The sequence below is a fragment of the Panthera tigris genome, chromosome E2, assembly GCF_018350195.1.
Source record: "Panthera tigris isolate Pti1 chromosome E2, P.tigris_Pti1_mat1.1, whole genome shotgun sequence".
NCBI classification, from domain to species: Eukaryota; Metazoa; Chordata; class Mammalia; order Carnivora; family Felidae; genus Panthera; species Panthera tigris.
In genome coordinates, this window is record NC_056674.1 from 44,881,746 (window position 1) to 44,901,414 (window position 19,669).

The window sequence follows — 19,669 nt, forward strand, 5'->3', positions numbered from 1 at the left end:
GAGAAAGGATCTAGTTTAGACTGGACCTTAGGGAGAGCATTTCAAAACAGGAGTTTTGGCCTGGAGACCTGGAAACTAGGAAGGAGCCAGTCAAGCAAAGAGCTACATCTGGGGTTGGGCCCATCAGGCACAGTGGCCTGATTTGGGAGACTGGCATGTTCCAGAAATGGGTAGAGAGCTGGTGTGGCTGAGCACTGATAGAGGGTAAGTAGGAATGGTGTGAATGAGATTGGCAGGTCAGGGTGAATCTCAACATGTTTCTCCTCTATTGCCAAGGGGAGGGGGGAGGGAGATGCAGAAGCGGCTTTATGATGCTTGTACTCACATCTCCTCATTGTCTGGGCTGCCCTGTGGGTGTCTCTAGCAGCAAAAGGGATGGGAAGTATTATTTGTGGTAGGTCAGGAACAAGGAATATGAACTAGGATTTGAGGACCACAGAGTATTATCTTTGTTACAAGCAATGAAAAGCTATGAAGGGTATGTGTCTATCCATAAAACAATGAAGACATGTCTTATCTTTAAAATATTTTGAATTTTAAAAGGGGAGGGAAGAATGAGATCAAAAAGAAAATATCATAAATGTAAATTTAAATGCATGCACATACAAAATTATACTGTAGATTCTTCCAGGACTCATCCATATCTAAGGACATTTACTAAACACATTTAAGCATTTATCACTTGTGTATGTGTGTGTGTGGGGGGGGGGCGGTTAAAATTATAATGGAAATCACAAGAAAGGTAAAAAAAGTTCAAGCAAGAGGGGTCTTAAAAGTGATGATAATGATGATGATGATGATGATAGTCATGAGCTGAGGAGTGAGATTCATGCAATCCTCTCCATCAGAGATTCATCTTCCAGGCATGAAGATGTGTTGTGAGGATAAAATGTTGTTTTGTGAGGATAAAATGTTCTGTTGTGAGGATAAAATATGGAAAAGGAAGGTGAGAAAGTATGCAGAAATTGCAGGTAAGCAACCCCATCAACAGAGATGAATGTCTGAACAGGGGCAGAGAAATGCAGAGGGCAGCCATCACATGCAGTCCCCGTGGTAGGACCAGCAGGTGGATGGCCAGCATGCAGAGGCTGGCCAGTATGACTCCTAAATTCTGGGTTAGTGGGTGACTTGCCAGATATGGCATGAAGAAGAGGAATGAGTACTGGAATTAGAAGCATCATATAGATCAAGACTTTAAAAAATTTGTAAATGATAGGTTAAGTAAGATGAAGCTTTAGAGGAAACTGAGTAAAAGGAGCTCCGGGGTCCCAGAGAAGCAGGACTGGTACCAGGAGAGAAACCTTCAGAGGTCAGGTCAAGAGAGGTCAGGGCTGACAGGGGTCAACTGGATGGGCAAAATGGAAGCCACTGGTGACTTTGGTGCAGGCTCTTAGTGGTCTGGTGGGGACAAAAGATGGACTGCATAAGAATTTTTTAAAAATGCCCAGAAGATAAAGAAGAGAAGGCAGCAAACATAAATGGCTATTTGCTGAAATTAACCAGGACAGAGGGTGTGTGTGTGCGTGTGTGTGCGTGTGTGTGTGTGTGTGTGTGTGTGTGTGTGTGTGTTGTGTGTATGTGAGAAATGGGAGAAAATTGAGTGTTTATATGCTGAGGGGTATGAGTAGGGATAAAGCCAGGGTTGAAAATCTAGAAAGAAGGGATAATAGATCACGTAAGGACCTAAGTTGGTTTATTTTGGTTAAAAGAGTAGCCACACTATGTTATTAGTGATCAGACTTTAGCTGTAGTGTGTCGATAGAGGTTGACATGGGAGCTAATCTGCGAAGGGAGACACTTTGTAGAGTGGGATAGACGTGGGTAGGAGAAGAGGTCTTGAGCTGGGAAGGGACTTCTTAAATAGGATCCACAGAATGCCACCTATAGGCAAGAAATGGATAGATTTGTCTATATCAAAATAAAGGTTCTCTCACTTCCATGTGTACAGGAACCACTTGGAGGGCACCTTAAAAACAGATTCCCAGAGACAATAATGCAGTAGGTAAGTTTTATAAATTTACATTGAAATAAATTATTCTCTATAAAGGTCATACTCAAAATACGTCTTATCCTAATTACCTTAGTGCATTTTACTTTCATGTGTGTTATTTTTGTCTGTTGTATCTGTACTTAGGTAATATTCTGTAATACTGTGCTACCATGCATCCCTCCCCAACTAACGTTGGTGTCTTGCAATCAAGCCATGGTGAGAATATTTACACCAGGGAAGTGGGCAAGAGGCCACAAATCAAACTACATCTCTCCCCCCTCGCTGCTCCCCTTTTGGAGGACTACTCGTTTCACATTTACCAGCACACTAGTGAATACGGTCTTTAAAGAAATCAGGAGTGGTATCAGCAGCGAGGAAAATCAAAGCATGAGCTATCTGAAGGGCAGAGAGAAAACTTTGTTTATTCATTGCCCTAGGAGTACTGTGGGTGGAGAACAGCAAGGGTGGAGGTATGGCAACCTGACCCAATCTTTTTGCACCCGTACACTCTCCACATTCCTTTGAAATCTTGTCTGGATAGTTGCAGCAAAAAGCAAAAGTGATGGGAAGCGAGTCTAGGGAAGGCTCCCAATTCTGTGCTGAACTAGCAAGCAAAGGATTCTCTGGCCAAGAGGTGAACCTAGTCAATGGTGCCCTCTAGTGTCAAAGAACAGATTGGCTCCGAAGAGGAAAACAGAAAGATTTCTCGTGATTTAGGCCCTGGAAACATTAACTTGCCTGGTCTTCCCTTCCTTTCTTTTCCTCTATTTTCTTTTTTTTTTTTTTTAACGTTTATTTATTTTTGAGACAGAGAGAGACAGAGCATGAATGGGGGAGGGCCAGAGAGAGGGAGACACAGAATCTGAAACAGGCTCCGGGCTCTGAGCTGTCAGCACAGGGGCCTGATGCGGGGCTCGAACTCACGGACCGCGAGATCATGACCTGAGCCGAAGTCAGCGCTCAACCGACTGAGCCACCCAGGCGCCCCATCTTTTCCTCTATTTTCTTTCCCCACTTACATTTCTCTGCCATCTGAGTCACTTTATACCACTCCCCCAACAAAAATATCTATTATTTTTTGAAAGATCTGAACTCTGTGTTGCTCCCAGGCAAACATTGATAATACAGAGTTGAATAGCATAAAGATATGCAAATAGGTACTTGCTTATCTTATATATAATAATTTGGAATGAATTTGTTTAGAAAAGCTGTGGCTCACATAAATCAAATGTTTCCTTGCTTTTGAAGCATGCCCCAACTAATTTCATTTCTGGGGACGGGGCAGATGAAATCGTTTTCTTAGTGTGTTATAGTTTAATAACCCTAACTTATTCTCAAGTCTTATTATTATTATTATTTTATAAAGCTTCACCCACTGTGGGGCTTGAATTCACGATCCTGAGATCAAGAGTTGCACACTTTACCAGCTACCAGACAGGTGCTCCGTTCCAAGTCTTACTTATGCTGTGCAGATATTTTTGTAAGGAAATGGTAGAAGAAATATCCTGCTCATAATTTCCTGGTGAGTAGAGTATCTCATTCTTTTATGAGGGCCTGTGTTCTGTCTTTTGTTTGAAGTGAAAGCAGTTGTACATGGCTGTGTTCTCATAGTTGCAGGGTCCTCCAGAAATTGGAGTGTGATTCTGAGGTTGCTGTTTTCCTGCTGGAAAGGTTTACTTTGCATCTAGCACTTTGGAGACATAATATGGTAGCTCCTCAACAGGATTACTTTTCTTTTGTCCCTTTAGTGATTGGTGGGCTGAGCAGAATTAACATTGAATTCATTGGCCCAAAGTTGTTCCATTCTGATAGTTTCCATCTTTGCATTGAGGACAACTAACTTCTGGGGTGCATGGGTGGCTCAGTCAGTGGACTAACTTCGGTGTCCGACTTTGGCTCAGGTCACGATCTCATGGTTCAGGAGGTCTAGCCCACATCGGGCTCTGTGCTGACAGCTCGGAGCCTGGAGCCTGCTTCGAATTCTGTGTCTCCCTCTCTCTCGGCCCCTTCCCCGCTTGCGCTTTCACTCTCTCTCACTAAAAAATGAATAAACATTAAAAAGACAAAAGGATAACTAACTTCTAAGTTCAGGGATATTTCAGATGTTATTTATCACACAAAATCAGTCAGTCTGCAGCGTTCGTTCAAAGTGGAAGTGAAAGTACTGTTAACAACTATGGATGCAGGATCCAGACTTTGGATCAGACCTGTTCCAGGACATACTTTTTTAGTAATTTTAAAAATGGAGATAGTTTAGAAATCTGATCTTGAGAAGGCTACGCTATACAAACACAAGGCTTTTTTCCAGGTGAGGGTCATGGGTTTTGTAGTCATTTCAGCTGCTATCTGTATAAGCAAGACTCCATCAATAACCTTATGAGGGTCACTCTTTTATATAGGATGTCAATTTTGCCTTAGAAAATGAGCCTAAGTGACTCTAGAGGCTACAAACTGTTTTTGGTAGAAATAGAGGATCCTGTTAGAATGGTAGAAGTTAATTGAGGGCACCTGGCTGGCTCAGTTGGTAGAGCATGGGACTCTTGATCTCAGGGTTGTGAGTTCAAGCCCCATGTTGGGTGTAGAGATTACTAAAAAAAAAAAAAAAGAAAAGAAAGAGTTAATTCTGCCCATTTGTGGGCCAAAGTATTAAATACATTAAGGAACAAGTATTAAATACAACAAGGAATGAGGCCTGGGTATTTCCATGGTCTTAGATGTTCAACAAACTTTCCAATTTATGAAATGGTGACAAAGTTAAAAGCCTGTGGCATTGTGTTGTTACAAGACCCTGGAAAGCTTTTTGAGTACAGATTATACTACTTATCTGGGCTGAATCCTGTGTGGTCTTTAACTGCCCCCTGAACCTTACATAAGTAACACACTCTTTGGGATGACCTCTTCATTCCCCAGCTAGTCTCAGAAACATACTGGCTCGTTCCTGCCCATTTGCCAGGCAAAGTTAATGTTCCAGGTTCCTCAATTCTGTTTGAAACCTGGTAACCAAATCTCAAAAGCTTCTTCACCACTCGTGTGGTTTGAAATATATCTCAGGCTTTGACTGTTATTTCAAATTTCTTTTATTCGATTAAGGTACAACAACCCTGACTTTTGCCTGCTGAAATAGACAAGCAAAGTTGGTTCTCCATAGTTCTTTCCTTGACCATCCGTTTTGTCTCCGAATCTTAATGAACCTTGAAGTCAGCCCTTACGTGGGTATGCTTCTATTAAGTAGAATAAAAGTTTATCTACATATTATACTGTCAACTCCTGATTTCTACTAATTAGCTCTTTGTTAAAAATTTTTCTTTTTTACACTTACTTTTGAGAAACAGAGTGAGACAAAGCGTGAGCAGAGGAGGGGCAGAGAGAGAAGGAGTCACAGAATCTGAAGCAGGCTCCAGGCTCTGAGCAAGCGGTCAGCACAGAGCCTGTTGCGGGGCTCAAACCCACGAACTGTGAGATCATGACCTGAGCCGAAGTCGGATGCTCAACCGACTGAGCCACCCAGGCGCCCCATAGCTCTTTAGAATAAAGATGGAGGTTTCTGGTAACTTTTTGAGACATTAGAACACCGGAAAGTGGTTTCTGAGATTCAGTTGACTTAGTTTTAGTGCCATTTTATATTCTTAAATCTTTGAACATTGGCAGTCCATTTAGCACATTAGAGAACCCCTAAGTTCTAAGTGCTTAAGAAAGGAAATTAATATGACAGGACCTACTGTAGGTCTAATGATTAAGTACCTTATTTGTTCTGAGCCCTGAGCACTTGTTTTGGGGAAACTGTTCCATCCTCAGTAACCTCCCCCACTAATCTTGTGGTCTAATGTACCTGCACCTACCGCAGTAACCATGCCCCTTATGAAGAACTGCTCTAGGGACTTCACAGATGACAAACCTGAGGCACAAACTAGGACACAGGTCTTCTGGGCTGTTGAGAGCTCTTCACACCATCAGGATGTTTTTAAACAAATGAGACTCTCTTTCATGAAAGATTCCAAGTCTTAAATAACTTAATAAAAATTTTTTTTTGAGGTTTATTCATTTTTGAGACAGAAAACAAGCAGGGGAGGGGCAGAGAGAGAGGAAGACACAGAATTGAAGCAGGCTCCAGACTCGGAGCTGTCAGCACAGAGTCCAACACCGGGCTTGAACCCAGGAACCACGAGATCATGACCTAAGCTGAGGTCGGATGCTCAAATGTTTGAGCCACCCAGGAGCCCCTAAAATAACTCTTTAAGGCAACTTCAATGAAAAAGGAAGTCTTGGCTGCTTGTGAGAACAACTGCCACTCCCGGAATCAAAAACGACTAGAACACAGACTTAAAAACCAAGTCATTTAATTGTGTCTTCAAAGGTAAACAATATTCGGGGCTGGATCCCAAGCCCTGAGAATGCCAGAGCTGAGGGTACAGAGTTCAGAGGGTCAGGACTCAGGGTGTTCTAAGGCAGAGCACTTCTGGAATTCATGCATTCCGTTTTGCAAATTTGCAAACTGCCAGAAACAGACCCCAAGAGTCTTTTAAGATGGGGAAAATTGAACTTCCACTTTTATAGGTAAGAGTGAAGAGTACCAATAATGTTCCGTTTACCTCTCCTCACTTTTCTCACATGACCGGAAGCCTGAGCTAGCGTGTCCCACACACACGGCAGCCTAAGCTGCGGTTCAGGTGCGAGCTCAGTGCCTCTGTGCACTCCCTTCCACGCTGCAGCAAGAGTGACCCGGGGCAGAGAGCTCTCAGCAGTACAGCTTTTAACAAGCACGTAAAGTAAAAAGAACCCTCTAGTGGCACACTGAGTTAGTTTATAAGATTTTAATTTACAAATTAAAAAGCTACATGTTTTATTTTTTCTCCTTTTTCTCTTCTTTCTTTCCGTCACTCTTTTCCTTCTCTTTTTCTTTCTCTTTGTCATCTTTCCTATCCTTTTTGCTTTCTTCTTTTTCCTGCCCTTCTTTCTTCTCTGCATCCCGGTTGGCAATTTTGTTGTTGATGAGGTTGTGCAGGGCAACCACAGAACGGATCAACGAGGCCAAATACACCACCACCATCTGGTCGTTGGTCTTCAGGTAAAAGGCCTTGACAAACTCCTGGAGGCTGACATCCGGCAGCAGGTTGAAGACGTCCTGTAGCTGGTAGATGATCTGGTGGTTGATGGGCAGCTTGCCCGTGGCCACTTTCTCCAGGTAGCTCCTGATATCCAGAAGCTTGGAGTTCAGTCCCTTCAAACCATGGACCTGGTTTGTGATCCGCTGGGAAAGAGTGCCCACTGTAGTGTCTTTGATGTCTCTGTAACAAGAAGGCAGGCAAAAGCATCGGTGCATTGTATTATCACACAGGGTCTCAGAATCCAGGCAAACACCCAGCTTCGTGGGGAGGGGCAAGTTTTCAAAAGAAAAATGTTACTTCATCATTCTATCAAGATAAAGTGCCTTAATTTTGTTTTTATTTGGAGGCATACATTTTATCTTTCTCATCACAAGGCATTTCTCAAAAAACAGGAGAGAACTAAAAATGAAACCATTTCACTTAAAAAAAGACAAAACAAAACTATTTCAACTTCCATGAAAAGGGTGCCATTTTCTCCATCCTCATCTGTATGATGTTGTGAGGAGCCTAAATCAGTCAGGACTAAATTTTGAACTGGAAGGAATCTTATTTGAGAAAAACTATGACCCTTTTGAATTGAGTGAGGGTTACAGTATCTTAAAATAAAAATCCATCCTCACACGTAGATTGTCGGCAGGCTACCTTCCCCGAAAACCACACGCACGGCAAGAGCACACATCTGCACATCTTCACACATCTGTTCCTGTCACGTCAATACTGCAGTTGCCCACCAAGATGTATTACCCACAATCATAAATCGTGACTCAAGACACCCTAGAAATGTTCTGGGCCTAGAGCCCAGATCTCTCTACTCCTGACAGAGCCTCTCGGGCCGCTTACGACTCTGACGCCATCCTGAGGCTCACCGTAACAAGTGCTCCACTCCGACTTCCTCAGCTTCCTCTGCTCCAATTTCACTGGTCACGTGCTCAAATGTTTTTGAGGTTGGAGTTCCATCCTAGGAGAGGAGGCTTAACCTTGGTTATTTGCTTAGAAGCACAATGGCACCCACTCCTTCTCACACCTTGGTTCCTCTGCTTTCAGTCAAATCACCTCCCGGGTACAGTACTAACTAGGTTTCCATGTGCCGGCAGAAATGGGGGAGTTTGCTTTGAAAGCTTCATCTTCTAAGCTGACATTACAAATGGCCCTGCCCAGTGTTTCCGCAGAAAATCTTGACAATCCCTTAAGACCACCGTGGGGATGGACACTCGAGGAAGTCTTCATTAACTTGATTCTTAAAGCATATAATCCTTTCTAGAATAGGCAGTATACACAATACCTGTACTGGAAACAAGCTCATGTCAGATAATCTTTTAACGTTCTACTGTCCCTCAGATCCAGTGATGCCAGAGCACCAAAACAATGCAGTCAGAACCAGCTTTCCGGTGGCCTGAATTAATCAAAGGATCTGTCCAGGAATGTGGTTCACTGTATCACCTGGGGACCTCCTGATGGGGCTGCGGAGCAACTTTCCACAGACCCTGTGCCAGAGAAGAGGCTGTACATCTTCTGTAAAGGCTACGAAGTGTCTGCCAAGGCAGGAGGGCATAGCAGTGAGGGCACATTCTGCAGCCAGACAGCCTGGGTTCTATGGTTGCTGTGGGACCTTGGGAAAGTCACTTAACTTACATTAAGTGGTGTAAATGTTAGCAGTAATTATTTTATCCAGGACAGTGTGAATCCTGCAAATGCCATTTATGTCTTTACTTTGGAAGCTAGAATGGCCAGGACTTCATGGCACGGCTTTCCAGGTGCTCATTTTCCCTTGGCTTCATCTTCTGTTATGGCCTTCATGTCCCTTCCATCCCTTATTGAAAAATCTTGCTTTTGTGTGTATGGGTGTAAGAACTTCTAACTCTTTTTGGAAAGGGCAGGGTAAAATTAACTTAAAAATTGTATCAGACCAAGGATGAAAGCCTTATTTCAACAGGGGAATAAATCTCCTAAGCTCCCTAGTGGTAAGGCAAAAAGAGAAGCAGGCGGATAGAGCTCCGTGCAAGGAACATTTGCAGGGAGTTAACCTAAAATCTTTTTCCTGATTTAATAGCTGGACATAAGGATAAAGACTACCTATCTAAATCCAGACTTTATCCTTTAGATTTTTGACTTTGGAAATTCAAGATTGAGTTCAAGTGCAAAACTTTATGCTCACAACAAAACACATATATTTTCACACCACGTGCTACCCTAGAATCAGAGTTTAGTTTTCTTGGAAATAGGGAAAAGCTATCTTCTGGTACCTCTTCGTGTCTACACCTGAAGCGCAAGCTAATGGACCATACAGCAGGTATTGGATGCTGTGGAGTGGAACATTCAGGCGTCAAATCACACAGATGGGTCCTGCCATCTAGCTCCAGGCAGCTCTGACTCACTCTATTAGAAAACCTCGATCTTATCCGCAGGGAAGGAAAATCCTCAAGGAGAAAGCAATGCTGGCCCAGGGGGAGCAGAACAGTGGAAACTACATTAGATTAAGACGAAACTCACCAGGCTTTGCACTTAACCGTGCTGTCAACATCTCTGGACAAATACATGAGGAGGACTCTGGGCCTCAATTTCATTTGTAAAAGGGGATTTTAGATTTGTATGGTCCTGTCAATTTCTAAAATTTGGGGATTCAAAAACTCAAGGGGGAAAGAAACATAGTATCAAACTGTTGACAGAAATCAACAAACTACTCCTTGTTAGAGAGAAAGGATTAAAACAACAAAAAATCTGAATAGTCCAATAAGCAAAAAATCTAATCTCCGAGGCTCATAGCCAGATGACTTACATCGTGAACTTCTTCCACCGAAATATATGCTTCTGTGGGCAGTCCCAGGTCCTTTGGCTTCACGTCAATAATGACCAGTACCTGGCAGAAAAACACACTTTAGCAAACCAGCTCACACCAAGCATAAGGAATAATCACAGCCATCCTTCTGATGAGGATTACTGAAGCTATTCATTCATTCAACCAGACATGAGCTGGAATTTTCAGCAGAAACGAGTCTACATTTCACATGATCCCACCATTTTCTCTGCTCTTCGCCCCCACCCATTAACAAGCTGAGAGGTAGTACAGTGCGGTTATCAAGTCTAAGGAAGTCCGAATCAAGACAGGCAACATTTTGGTCCCATCCCCAACATGTATGAGACCTTACTAACCACTCTGAACCTCACTTTTCTTGTTGTTAAGAGGGTAAAACCCCATATAGCTATTGGGAGGATTAAGCACTTAGCACACGTTTACTGTTACTTATAAGTATCTTGGGTTAGTGTAAACTGTAGAAAACAGTACCAATTCGGGATGCCTGGGTGGCTCAGTTCATTTAAGTGTCCAACTCTTGATTTTGGCTCAGGTCATGATCTCACCCTCCCACCCCATCCATCCCCAGCTAAGTCAGGCTCTGCACTGACAGTGTTTATCAAAATAAATTAACAAACTAAAAAAAAAAAAAAAGAAAGAAAAGAAAATGCTACCAATCAACACAAGCAGTTTATAGAGAAAAAGCAGTGAAATGATTTGCTATCCAAACCCAAATGCTTACATAAGTTAGCAGGCAAGGAATATCACTCGAGTTTTAAAGACAGAGTGAACTTACTGAGTTAGGGCAGTATCTCTTCATAAGTTCATTAATGGCGATGTCATTCTTGTGTAGTTTAGGGCCTGTGTGGTACCACCCAACGATTCTTTCTCTGGCTGGGAAGGAAAACATTAATGGTTGTGAACTGTTACATGAAGATCTATATAGAGTTCCCTCCAAAAGGGTGGTAAGATCTCTAGTCCTTATGTTCTCTATCTTTTTCAAAATTCCAGACACCTATTTTAAGCCTTGACATACTTGTGAAATCTAAAACTCAGGAATAGAATTCTCAGAAAATAAGCAGTGAGGGAAATCCAGAGACACCCACATCTCAGACTAGTTGAGGCCAGTCCATGAAACCAGAAAACAATTCCAAGGCAATATGTAAACAAACGCAAGTCTCTGTCACACATATTAGAACCGTGAGCTGTGGGGGGAGCTCTAAGAGCTATGTGGTTGCTCTAAGGAAATAAAACAAAGATGACACGTGACAGAGAGACAGATTTACCGTGGTGGTACTTAAGCTCTAGGGGCAGGTGGATTTCATTTGATAGTGCTTCACTTTTCTGCTGCAGAGGGCTAGATCTCTTACCCAAAACCTAGGCCGGTCTAGCTGGTCTTAAATTGCTACTCTAGTTTCTCATTTATTCCGCCTCATTCCTTTACTACCACTAGTCTTAAGACTAGCTAAGTGAAAGAGCCCTTGACATTAAACAAAGAGAAGGGAATAGATAGAAAAGGAAAAAAAACCCCACAGCACATCAGGGGCATGTAGCTGGGCATGCATACACAAATACACACAGATATAAATCAATACCTTTTTTAAAAAATCAATCAATCAAGACATACCATTGACCTTCTTAAACATTCCATACATGTTTTCCAAATAATCATGGTCTAAAAACCAGACAGAATCATCTTTGTCATCTTCATCAAAAGGTACTATGGAGAAAAAATAAGTAGGACGTAGTTTAGGGTGCTAGACAGAACTCTAGGTCATATGTTACAGCTGGAGACCCAAGGCCACATCTGATCGATATGTTTGGCTTGTTCAACACAGCATTAAAATTACTTTTTAAGTTGCTGTTATTAAAAACTGGGAGATTTCATATAAAAATCCAGACTTCCACTTCTCTTGAAACTGAAAGACCTGGCAATAACTGGCTAGAGCCAGATAGAGGACCCTCCTGTCCCCACCTTAACAGGGACACAAGCTCATCAGTCTGCTAAAAGCCCTATCACTTCCCAATATTTCCCTTTAACAAATAACATTACTGCTCGGTCCTTTCAGATACTGGAGATTGTGACCTCAGGTCTACAGTTTATTCCAGACCAATTATTTTGTTCTTTGTTGTTAATCATAAAATACATGGATACATTCTTTTTTTTAATTTTAGAGAGAGTGCACACATGGATGCCAGCAGGGGAGAGGGGCCCAGGGAGAGAGAGAGAGAATCTTCAGCAGGCTCCAGGCTCAGCCCAGAGCCAGATGTGGGGATAGATCCCATGACCTTGGGATTATGACCTGACTTGAAATCAGAGTCAGACGCTCAACTAACTGGGCCAGCCAGAAGCCCCTGGATACATTCTTGTAAAGATTCATGATGCTGAGTAAAAGGTAATATTCTCCATCTTCCCCTTGCCAACCCATGACCATGGTTAACAGTTTACAGGGATTGCAAGGTTACGACATCAGAGCTGCCTTTTATAAAGTTTTGCTAGAATATAGCTACCCCTTTGTCAACATACTGTCTACAGTTGCTTTTCTGCTACAGTAGCAGCACTGAGCAGTTGCAATGGAGACTCTCTGGTCAGGAAACTTAAAATATTTACTATTCAGTTCAGTGAGTACTCTTTAGCCTCCCTTTTCTATACTTTAGCAATTCTGCCATTGCATTTCTGGGTTGTAGTAAAAATGGAAACCATGAGGGTTTCTTTTTTTATTTTAAAGCTGTTTGACATTTTAACCACGCTCAGAAAAATGTAAAAGTTGTCTTATACCTGCAAAACTGTTGGATACATCGAGTACTTTCTTTTGCCATGACCCCAAAAGCACACCAACGACACGCTTCTGGTTTCCAACCTTGCCTATTCTGAGGGAGAAAGCAGAAGGTCAGTCTGACAGGCACACAGAGAGGTGAAGCCAACAATCAGATACTCAACAGGAAATATCAATGGTATAGATACAAGTTAGTTTACCTGCGATCTAATCCCAGTAAACAAATGTGTCAGGTCCCTAATATTAAAACTTAATAAATATAATAGGTAATTCACGAACTTTGTACACTGGCATTTTTTACCCACTTGTTATTTCTAAGAAATAACATGCTTGTTAACATTTCAAACTTTACAAAGTTTGCAGTTATTCATCTTAAATGGAGAAATGAAAATGGAGAAAATAAAAACTCCCCAGATCATTAAGAGTTTTAAAATGTTATTTGGTTGGTGTTTGAAAAATACATTTCAGTTATGCTACCACCTTTAACTTTTTCTTTTGCAGCTTTCTCCTTTAAACTTTTCCCATCTTCTCAATCCTCAAATATTTTCGGAGATAAAGATGCTAATGTAGAACCACTTTTATGGTCTGGTGTGCCAACTGTTCTCTGGATTATCTAGCCCACGAGGACAAGCCCCACTAGAAGTTACAATTCTTTGTACCATCTAGGGGCTCAGACACTGGGTTCTGACCCTGAGTCAATTTGTGTGCCATCTGGTCTCTGTGAATGGCTTAATCAGGCAGAGGTCAGATGTGAGCTGGTGACGTACTTACACTGAGAGGAGGGCTGAACAAGTGAGAAAGATTTTACTTCAGCATTTCTATCTACCTGTCAAACCTCCTCAGTGATTTTTGTCTTCAGGAGCTACAAGTGTTTCACTTATGCAATCTCATTTCAATGAGATCTTCACATAGGATTCTCCTTTAACCGCTAGCAAATGTGAGGCACAGACACAAAACAACTTCATGTTCAAAGGAAAGACAAAGGTCACTCCAATGTGAAACGAACCACAATTCCTTAACAGTCACTGCATTTAATGTATTAATTTTTCTAAACATACAACTCGGAAAAAAAATCTTTTATTTTTTATTATTTTTGAGAGAGACAGAGTGTGAGCGGAGGAGGGGTAGAGAGGGAGACACAGAATCCGAAGCAGGCTCCAGGCTCTGAGCTCTCAGGACAGAGCCCGACAAGGGGTTCAAACTCACAGACTGTGAGATCATGACCTGAGGTGTAGTCGGTGCCGCCCAACTGACTGGGCCACCCAGGTGCCCCACGGCTCCGCAACTTTATAAATGCTTACTAAATTTGGGATTTGGGTCAAACCAAGTTAAGGATTCTATATCCCTGGTGATTCTGAATTTTTGGGAAATCTCAGGCACTGAATTTCCACATTTGCAAGGAAACTTCCACACCATGTGCTTTTCTTTTGGTCTACAAAAACCCATGGTTTTTAAAACCCTACATCTGTTATGACAGTAGCCAGTAGTGTCTGCACCATGTCATCTGAACAGAACTGAAATTAGCAGCCCCTTAGCACCTCTAGTTCCTATGGGAGAAAAATAGTAACTACTGTACAGTGGGAATGCCCTCATATCCTGTTAGACTGAGGGCTCTACAAAGCAGTGGAAATGGGGACCCCAAGCCTTAAGGAGTCTTGAGGGTTTTGTTTGTTTTGTTTTAGCTCTGGCTGAATGAGGAGTTGTACAAGGCAAGTTGCAGGAGAATAGGTGCTTCAACAACTGACTTTGTCTTTACACTTGCCAATTCAAGTAATTATCTTGTAAAAGTTATGAACACGTGTAACAGGTCCAGCGGGAAGAACAGCTCCAAAACAAGCAAAGCGAAGGCGGAAGAAACATTTGTGGAATGTTTTATCTTTATTCATTAGTGCCCAAATCTCCTAATGCTCTTATTTTTAAAAGAAACACTTGACAACTAATCTACACTTTAAGTTCCCATCAAAACAGATTCCTGCTTAGAAACCACAGCTCTCCCCGGGAGCCCTTCAGGGTGCTGAGACCAGAATTTTGGTGACAGCCTTCAGAGGCACAGAAGCACAAATCTGCAGCGTTTTCCTACGAGGCACCGAATCTTTCTGGTGAAAAGGGGCGGACGAAGTGACAGATGGGCACGAGGCCTGGGGGATCAGGGCCAACTGAAGCTTGCCCCCATATTCTGGCAGCGTACGGAGTTGGGTAAAAGGGGCAGTCCGGACCGCGGGGTGCCGGTTGGGGACGGGGGGACGATGCTGGGTGATTCAGGCTTCGTGATCCGAGGGTGGTCCGGGCCCCTGGGCGAGTCAATGCCACCCCCGGCCCATCAGCACCCCCGCCGCCGCCGCGCTGTCCCAGCGTGCCAGTGACTCAGCAGCGGCGATCCCGATAGGCCGCCCCGCGCACCCGCTCACCGGTTGAAATGATCCACCACACTGAGCAGCACCAAGGGGTGAACTACCACCTTCTGCACAGCCAGCTCCGGCATCGCGACACACGCCGCCCGCCAGGCCCCGCTCCTTGCGACCCGCAAACACCGGCAGCCTCAGGGACTCTCGCGAATCCTCCAGGCCCGGCTCCTCCTCTTCCGGCTCGGCCGCCGCCACGGTTCCCTTTTTCCGCTCCCAGAGCGCCCCGCGCGCCGCCCCGGGTTTTCGCGCCAGCTGCCATCTTGAGGACGGGAAAGGCCGGGGGCAGGTGGGGCCCGCCTTGGGTGACTCGCTGGGAGATTTCCTGGTCTTCGAAGCTAAAGGCACACTGGAGACTGAGAAAAAGGTTGACCTCCTGGTATTGGGCCTGCGCTGTCACTTGCAGCGGCCTTTCGCTTTAGTTCCTTCGCAGTTCACACCCTCCCCCAACCCTTACGCTGTGTGAAGACTGCAGAAAAAAATACTAGAAAAAAATAGTAATTCATATCCACCACCCAGAAAATGTTCACTTTTATTTCATGTCAGAATTCTCCAGAATTTAACTCTAAATCTCTAGGGATGCCTGGCAGGCTCAGTTGGTAGAGCCTGCAACTCTTGATCTAAGGGTGGGAATTCAAGTCCTACATTGGGTGTAGAGCTTACTTCAAAACAAAACCTCAGAAGGGATGAATCTCTAACATGAGGGCACATTCTTAAAGTGGGTTTGGTAAATTTATCTCATTTTTATTGTTGGGGAATTTCCCCTTAATATTTACTGTGGACACTTTGCCGATGATCAACCTGTTTTTATTTTTCCACTTGTTTATATTACCATTTAACTGGGGCTAGAAAAGTTCAATTTGTGCCTTGAGTCAGACCATTCGGGTTGTTTTTCACATAAAAGCTTAGGTAAGGGTTGAAGTAACTGAAAAGTAATACGAAATATGTTTTGATATTTAGCTAGGAAAGAAAAAGACTAAGGATAATGTAGCAGGTGAAGACAAGCATATTTGCAGAAAGGCAAATTATTTAAATTTCGTGCAAGTTTACATTTCTAATTCTGAGTTGTATGTGTAAACAAAAACAATACCTAAGCGTCTTGAATGCTTTGCTTATTGTTTGCCCTGTCTTTAAACAACTTTTACCTTCCCCGTGGCTCCAGAGGATCTGACCTCTCTGAAGGATAACCCGGAGCCTTTTGCTCTGAATCTTGGCCTCCTTCCAGTATAATCAGGGAGCTTTGAGTATTCATTTCTGGGTCCTACCCATTAAATTCATTAAATGTACTCTTCCTCCTTTTGGGAACATTGCTTTGCATTTTCATTTGTTTTTAATATTTGTGATTTGGTTAATAGTAATTGCTACTACTTGAGAAAACAACTTTAAGAAAATGTAAGTCAGTCCCCATTGTGTGATGTGGTAAAGCATGCTTGAGGGGTTTTAGTGCCTGTTTTAAAGTAGATATTCTTGGGGTTCCTGAGTGGCTTAGTGGATTAAGCAGCCAACTCTTTGGCATCTGCCGAAGTCATGATCTGGAGCCCCATGTCGTGCTCTGTGCTCACCGCACGGAGACTGCTTCGGATCCTATGTCTCTCTTTCTGGCCCTTTCCCACTTGCTCTCTCTCTCTCTCTCAAAAATAAATAAACATTAAAAAAAATTACAAAGTAGATATTCTTGTTTCATCTCTTCTATGATGTTCAACACAGGATAGACATGTATCTGTTATGGAAAGAACTTGGAAAGATTCCTTCCCCCCAATTTTGTAATTAAAAATATAATAGTGGGGCGTATGGGTGACTCAGTCAGTTGAGCGTCTGACTCTTGGTTGGGCTCAGGGCGTGAGCTCGTGGTTCATGAGTTCGAGCCCCGTGTGGGGCTCTGTGCTGGCAGTTCTGAGTCTGCTTGGGGTTCTGTCTTTCTCTCTCTCTCTCTCAAAAACAAATAAGTAAACTTTAAAAAATCAAAAAAATTAATAGATATCAGAAGATCAAAGATTGATTTTGATTTTTCTCGTGTCAAGTAAGGCTTAAGAGTTGGAGCCTCAAAGTGTGCCTGGGTGACTCAATTGTTTAAGTGTCTGACTTTGGCTCAGGTCATGGTCTCACGTGCATTCAAGTCAGGGCTCTGTGCTGACAGCTTGGAGCCTGGAGCCTGCTTTGAATTCTGTCTCTGCCTCTCTGCCCCTCCCCTACTCACACTCTGTCTCTCTCTAAGATACACATTAAAAAAAATAATAAATAAAAGTCCTTAAAAAAAAAAGAATTGGAGACTTAAGAAAGCTTTTTTTTATATATAAAAAAGCTAAAATATGTAGAATTTAAAGAAGATGCCTTGAAATCATAAGGAAGGTATTTTCTGTGTTGCTCTCTCCCCTCCTTTTTTTTTTTTAAATGGAACTGACTTGAAATAATATTTGATACTGTAGCCACTACTGGATGCTGAATTCATTCAGAGGTATGCAGAATGTTCACCAAATTCTAGACTTAACCTGATGAGAGCTTAAGGATAATACATTTTCCTCTCCTTTGATCCTCTTTGTTTTTCTTTTTTTAAAAAATGTTAAATTCTTCTTTTTCCAGATTGATTGAGACATAATTAACATATAACATTGTGTAATTGTAAGGTGTACAACATGATTTGATACACATATATATTGCAAAATGATTACCACAATAAAGTTAGTTAAGACCTGCATCACCTCACATAATTCTCTTTTGTGTGTGGGGGGCAGTGGAGAGAACATTTCTGATTTACTCTCTTAGCAACTTTCAAATACATAAGCCATTACTGTTAACTATAGTCACCATAGTGTACATTAGATCCCTATCTTACAGTTGGAAGTTTTCCCTTTTTTCACCAACATCTTGTTTCTCCAGCCCTTTCTATCTCTGGCAACCACTATTCTACTCACTCTTCCTGTAAGTTCAACCTTTGAAGATTCCACATATAAGCGAGATCATATAGTATTTGTCTTCTTGATATATTTCACTTAGCATAATGCCCTCATGGTCCATACATGTTGCAAATGGCAGAATTTCCTTCTTATGACTGAAATATATATATATGTGTATATGTATACATGTATGTATAAACACATGTATACATATACACATACATATATATGTGTATATATATGTAAATCTATATACATAGACACATATATATGGCATTTTCTTTATCCATTCATCCATTAATGAACACTTCTTCTATATCTTGCTGTTGTGAATAATGCTACAGTGAACATAGGGGTACAGGCATCTCTTTGAAATAGTGATTTCATTTCTTCTGTATCCATACCAGAAGTGGGTTGCTGAATCATATCGTAGTTATATTAGTTATTTGAGGTATCTTCATACTTTTTTCCATAGTGGTTTTACCTATTTACATTCCCATCAACAGTGCACAAATGTTCCCTTTTCTCCTCATCCTTGCCAACACTTGTTATCTCATGTCTTTTTAATAATAGCCATTTTATTATGGTGTGAGGTGATACCTCATTGTGGTTTTGATTTGCATTTCCCTGATGACTAATGATGTTGAGCTGATCATCTTATGTATCTGTTGGCCATTTGTATCTCTGGAAAAATGTGTATCCTGATCTGCCCATTAAAAAAATACTTATTATTATTTGTTATTGAATTGTATTGAATTGTATGAGTTCTTCATATATTTTGGATATTAACCCGTTATTAGATATAGGGTGTGAGAATATTTTTTTCCCATTCCCTAGGTTGCTTATTTTGCTGTACAGATGGTTTTCAGTTTCATATAGTCACACATTTATTTTTGCTTTTGTTGCTTATGCTTTTGGTGTCATGTACAAAATAGTGTTAAGATCAATGTCAAGGATCTATTTCTCCTATGTTTTCTTCTAGGAATTTTACATCTTAAGGTCTTACATGAAAATCTTTAACCCATTTCAAGTTAATTTTTGTTAGTGGTGTAAGATAGGGGTCCAGTTTCATTCTTCTGCATGTGAATATCTGGTTTTCTCGGCACCATTTAATAAAGAGACTATCTTTTCCCTATTGAGTATTCTTACTCCTACTCAGACTATTCTGGCTCTCATTCTGTTCTCTTGGTGTGTGCGTCTGTGTTTATTCCAGTACCATACTGGCATATGGTAGCTTTATAATAAATTGTGATAGCTTTATAATAAAGTTTGAAATCAGGAGATAGGGTGGCTCCAGCTCCCCCCACCCCCAAGATTGCTTTGGGTATTTGGGGTCTTTTGTGGTTCCATACAAATTCTAGGATTGTCTTTCCTATTTCTGTGAGAAATGTCATTGGAATTTTGGTAGGGATTGCAAAGAATCTATAGATGGCTTGGGTAGTATGGACATTTTAACAGTATTGATTCTTCTGATCCATGAGCATGGGATAACTTTCCATTTATTTGTTTCATCTTTAATCTTTCATCAGGGTCATAATTTTCAGTGTATAGATCTTTTGCCTTTGGTTAAATTTATTCCTAAGTATATTATAGTTTTTGATGCTATTGTAAATGGGATTTTTTTAAACATTTATTTTCCCGATATTTTGTGGTTAGTGTATAGAATCCCAGCTGATTTTTTTTAAATAAGCGTGTTTTTATTTATTTATT

General features: G+C 41.7%; 1 protein-coding gene and 1 long non-coding RNA gene across 4 annotated transcripts in view; one reads left to right on the plus strand and one right to left on the minus strand.

Annotated features, from left to right (window-relative positions):
- Nucleotides 1-6,310: 6,310 nt before the first annotated feature.
- PSMD7 (proteasome 26S subunit, non-ATPase 7) lies at nucleotides 6,311-15,155 on the minus strand. The gene is made up of 7 exons (XM_007090362.3): nucleotides 15,072-15,155; nucleotides 12,666-12,757; nucleotides 11,514-11,606; nucleotides 10,683-10,780; nucleotides 9,872-9,952; nucleotides 7,962-8,053; nucleotides 6,311-7,275 (listed from the first exon to the last, which is right to left on the minus strand). Exons 1-7 carry the CDS (start codon nucleotides 15,143-15,145, stop codon nucleotides 6,831-6,833), a joined length of 975 nt encoding a protein of 324 aa, XP_007090424.1. The 5' UTR covers nucleotides 15,146-15,155; the 3' UTR covers nucleotides 6,311-6,830.
- A 149-nt stretch (nucleotides 15,156-15,304) lies between these two features.
- LOC122234143 overlaps nucleotides 15,305-19,669 on the plus strand; it is a 46,256-nt gene continuing 41,891 nt past the window's right edge. For 2 of the 3 annotated variants that reach the window (XR_006211900.1, XR_006211899.1), the window contains exon 1: nucleotides 15,348-15,432. This is a non-coding gene — a long non-coding RNA (uncharacterized LOC122234143). Of the gene's footprint in view, nucleotides 15,433-19,669 lie in introns of all 3 variants that reach the window. The other variant, XR_006211901.1, reaches the window with a different exon arrangement.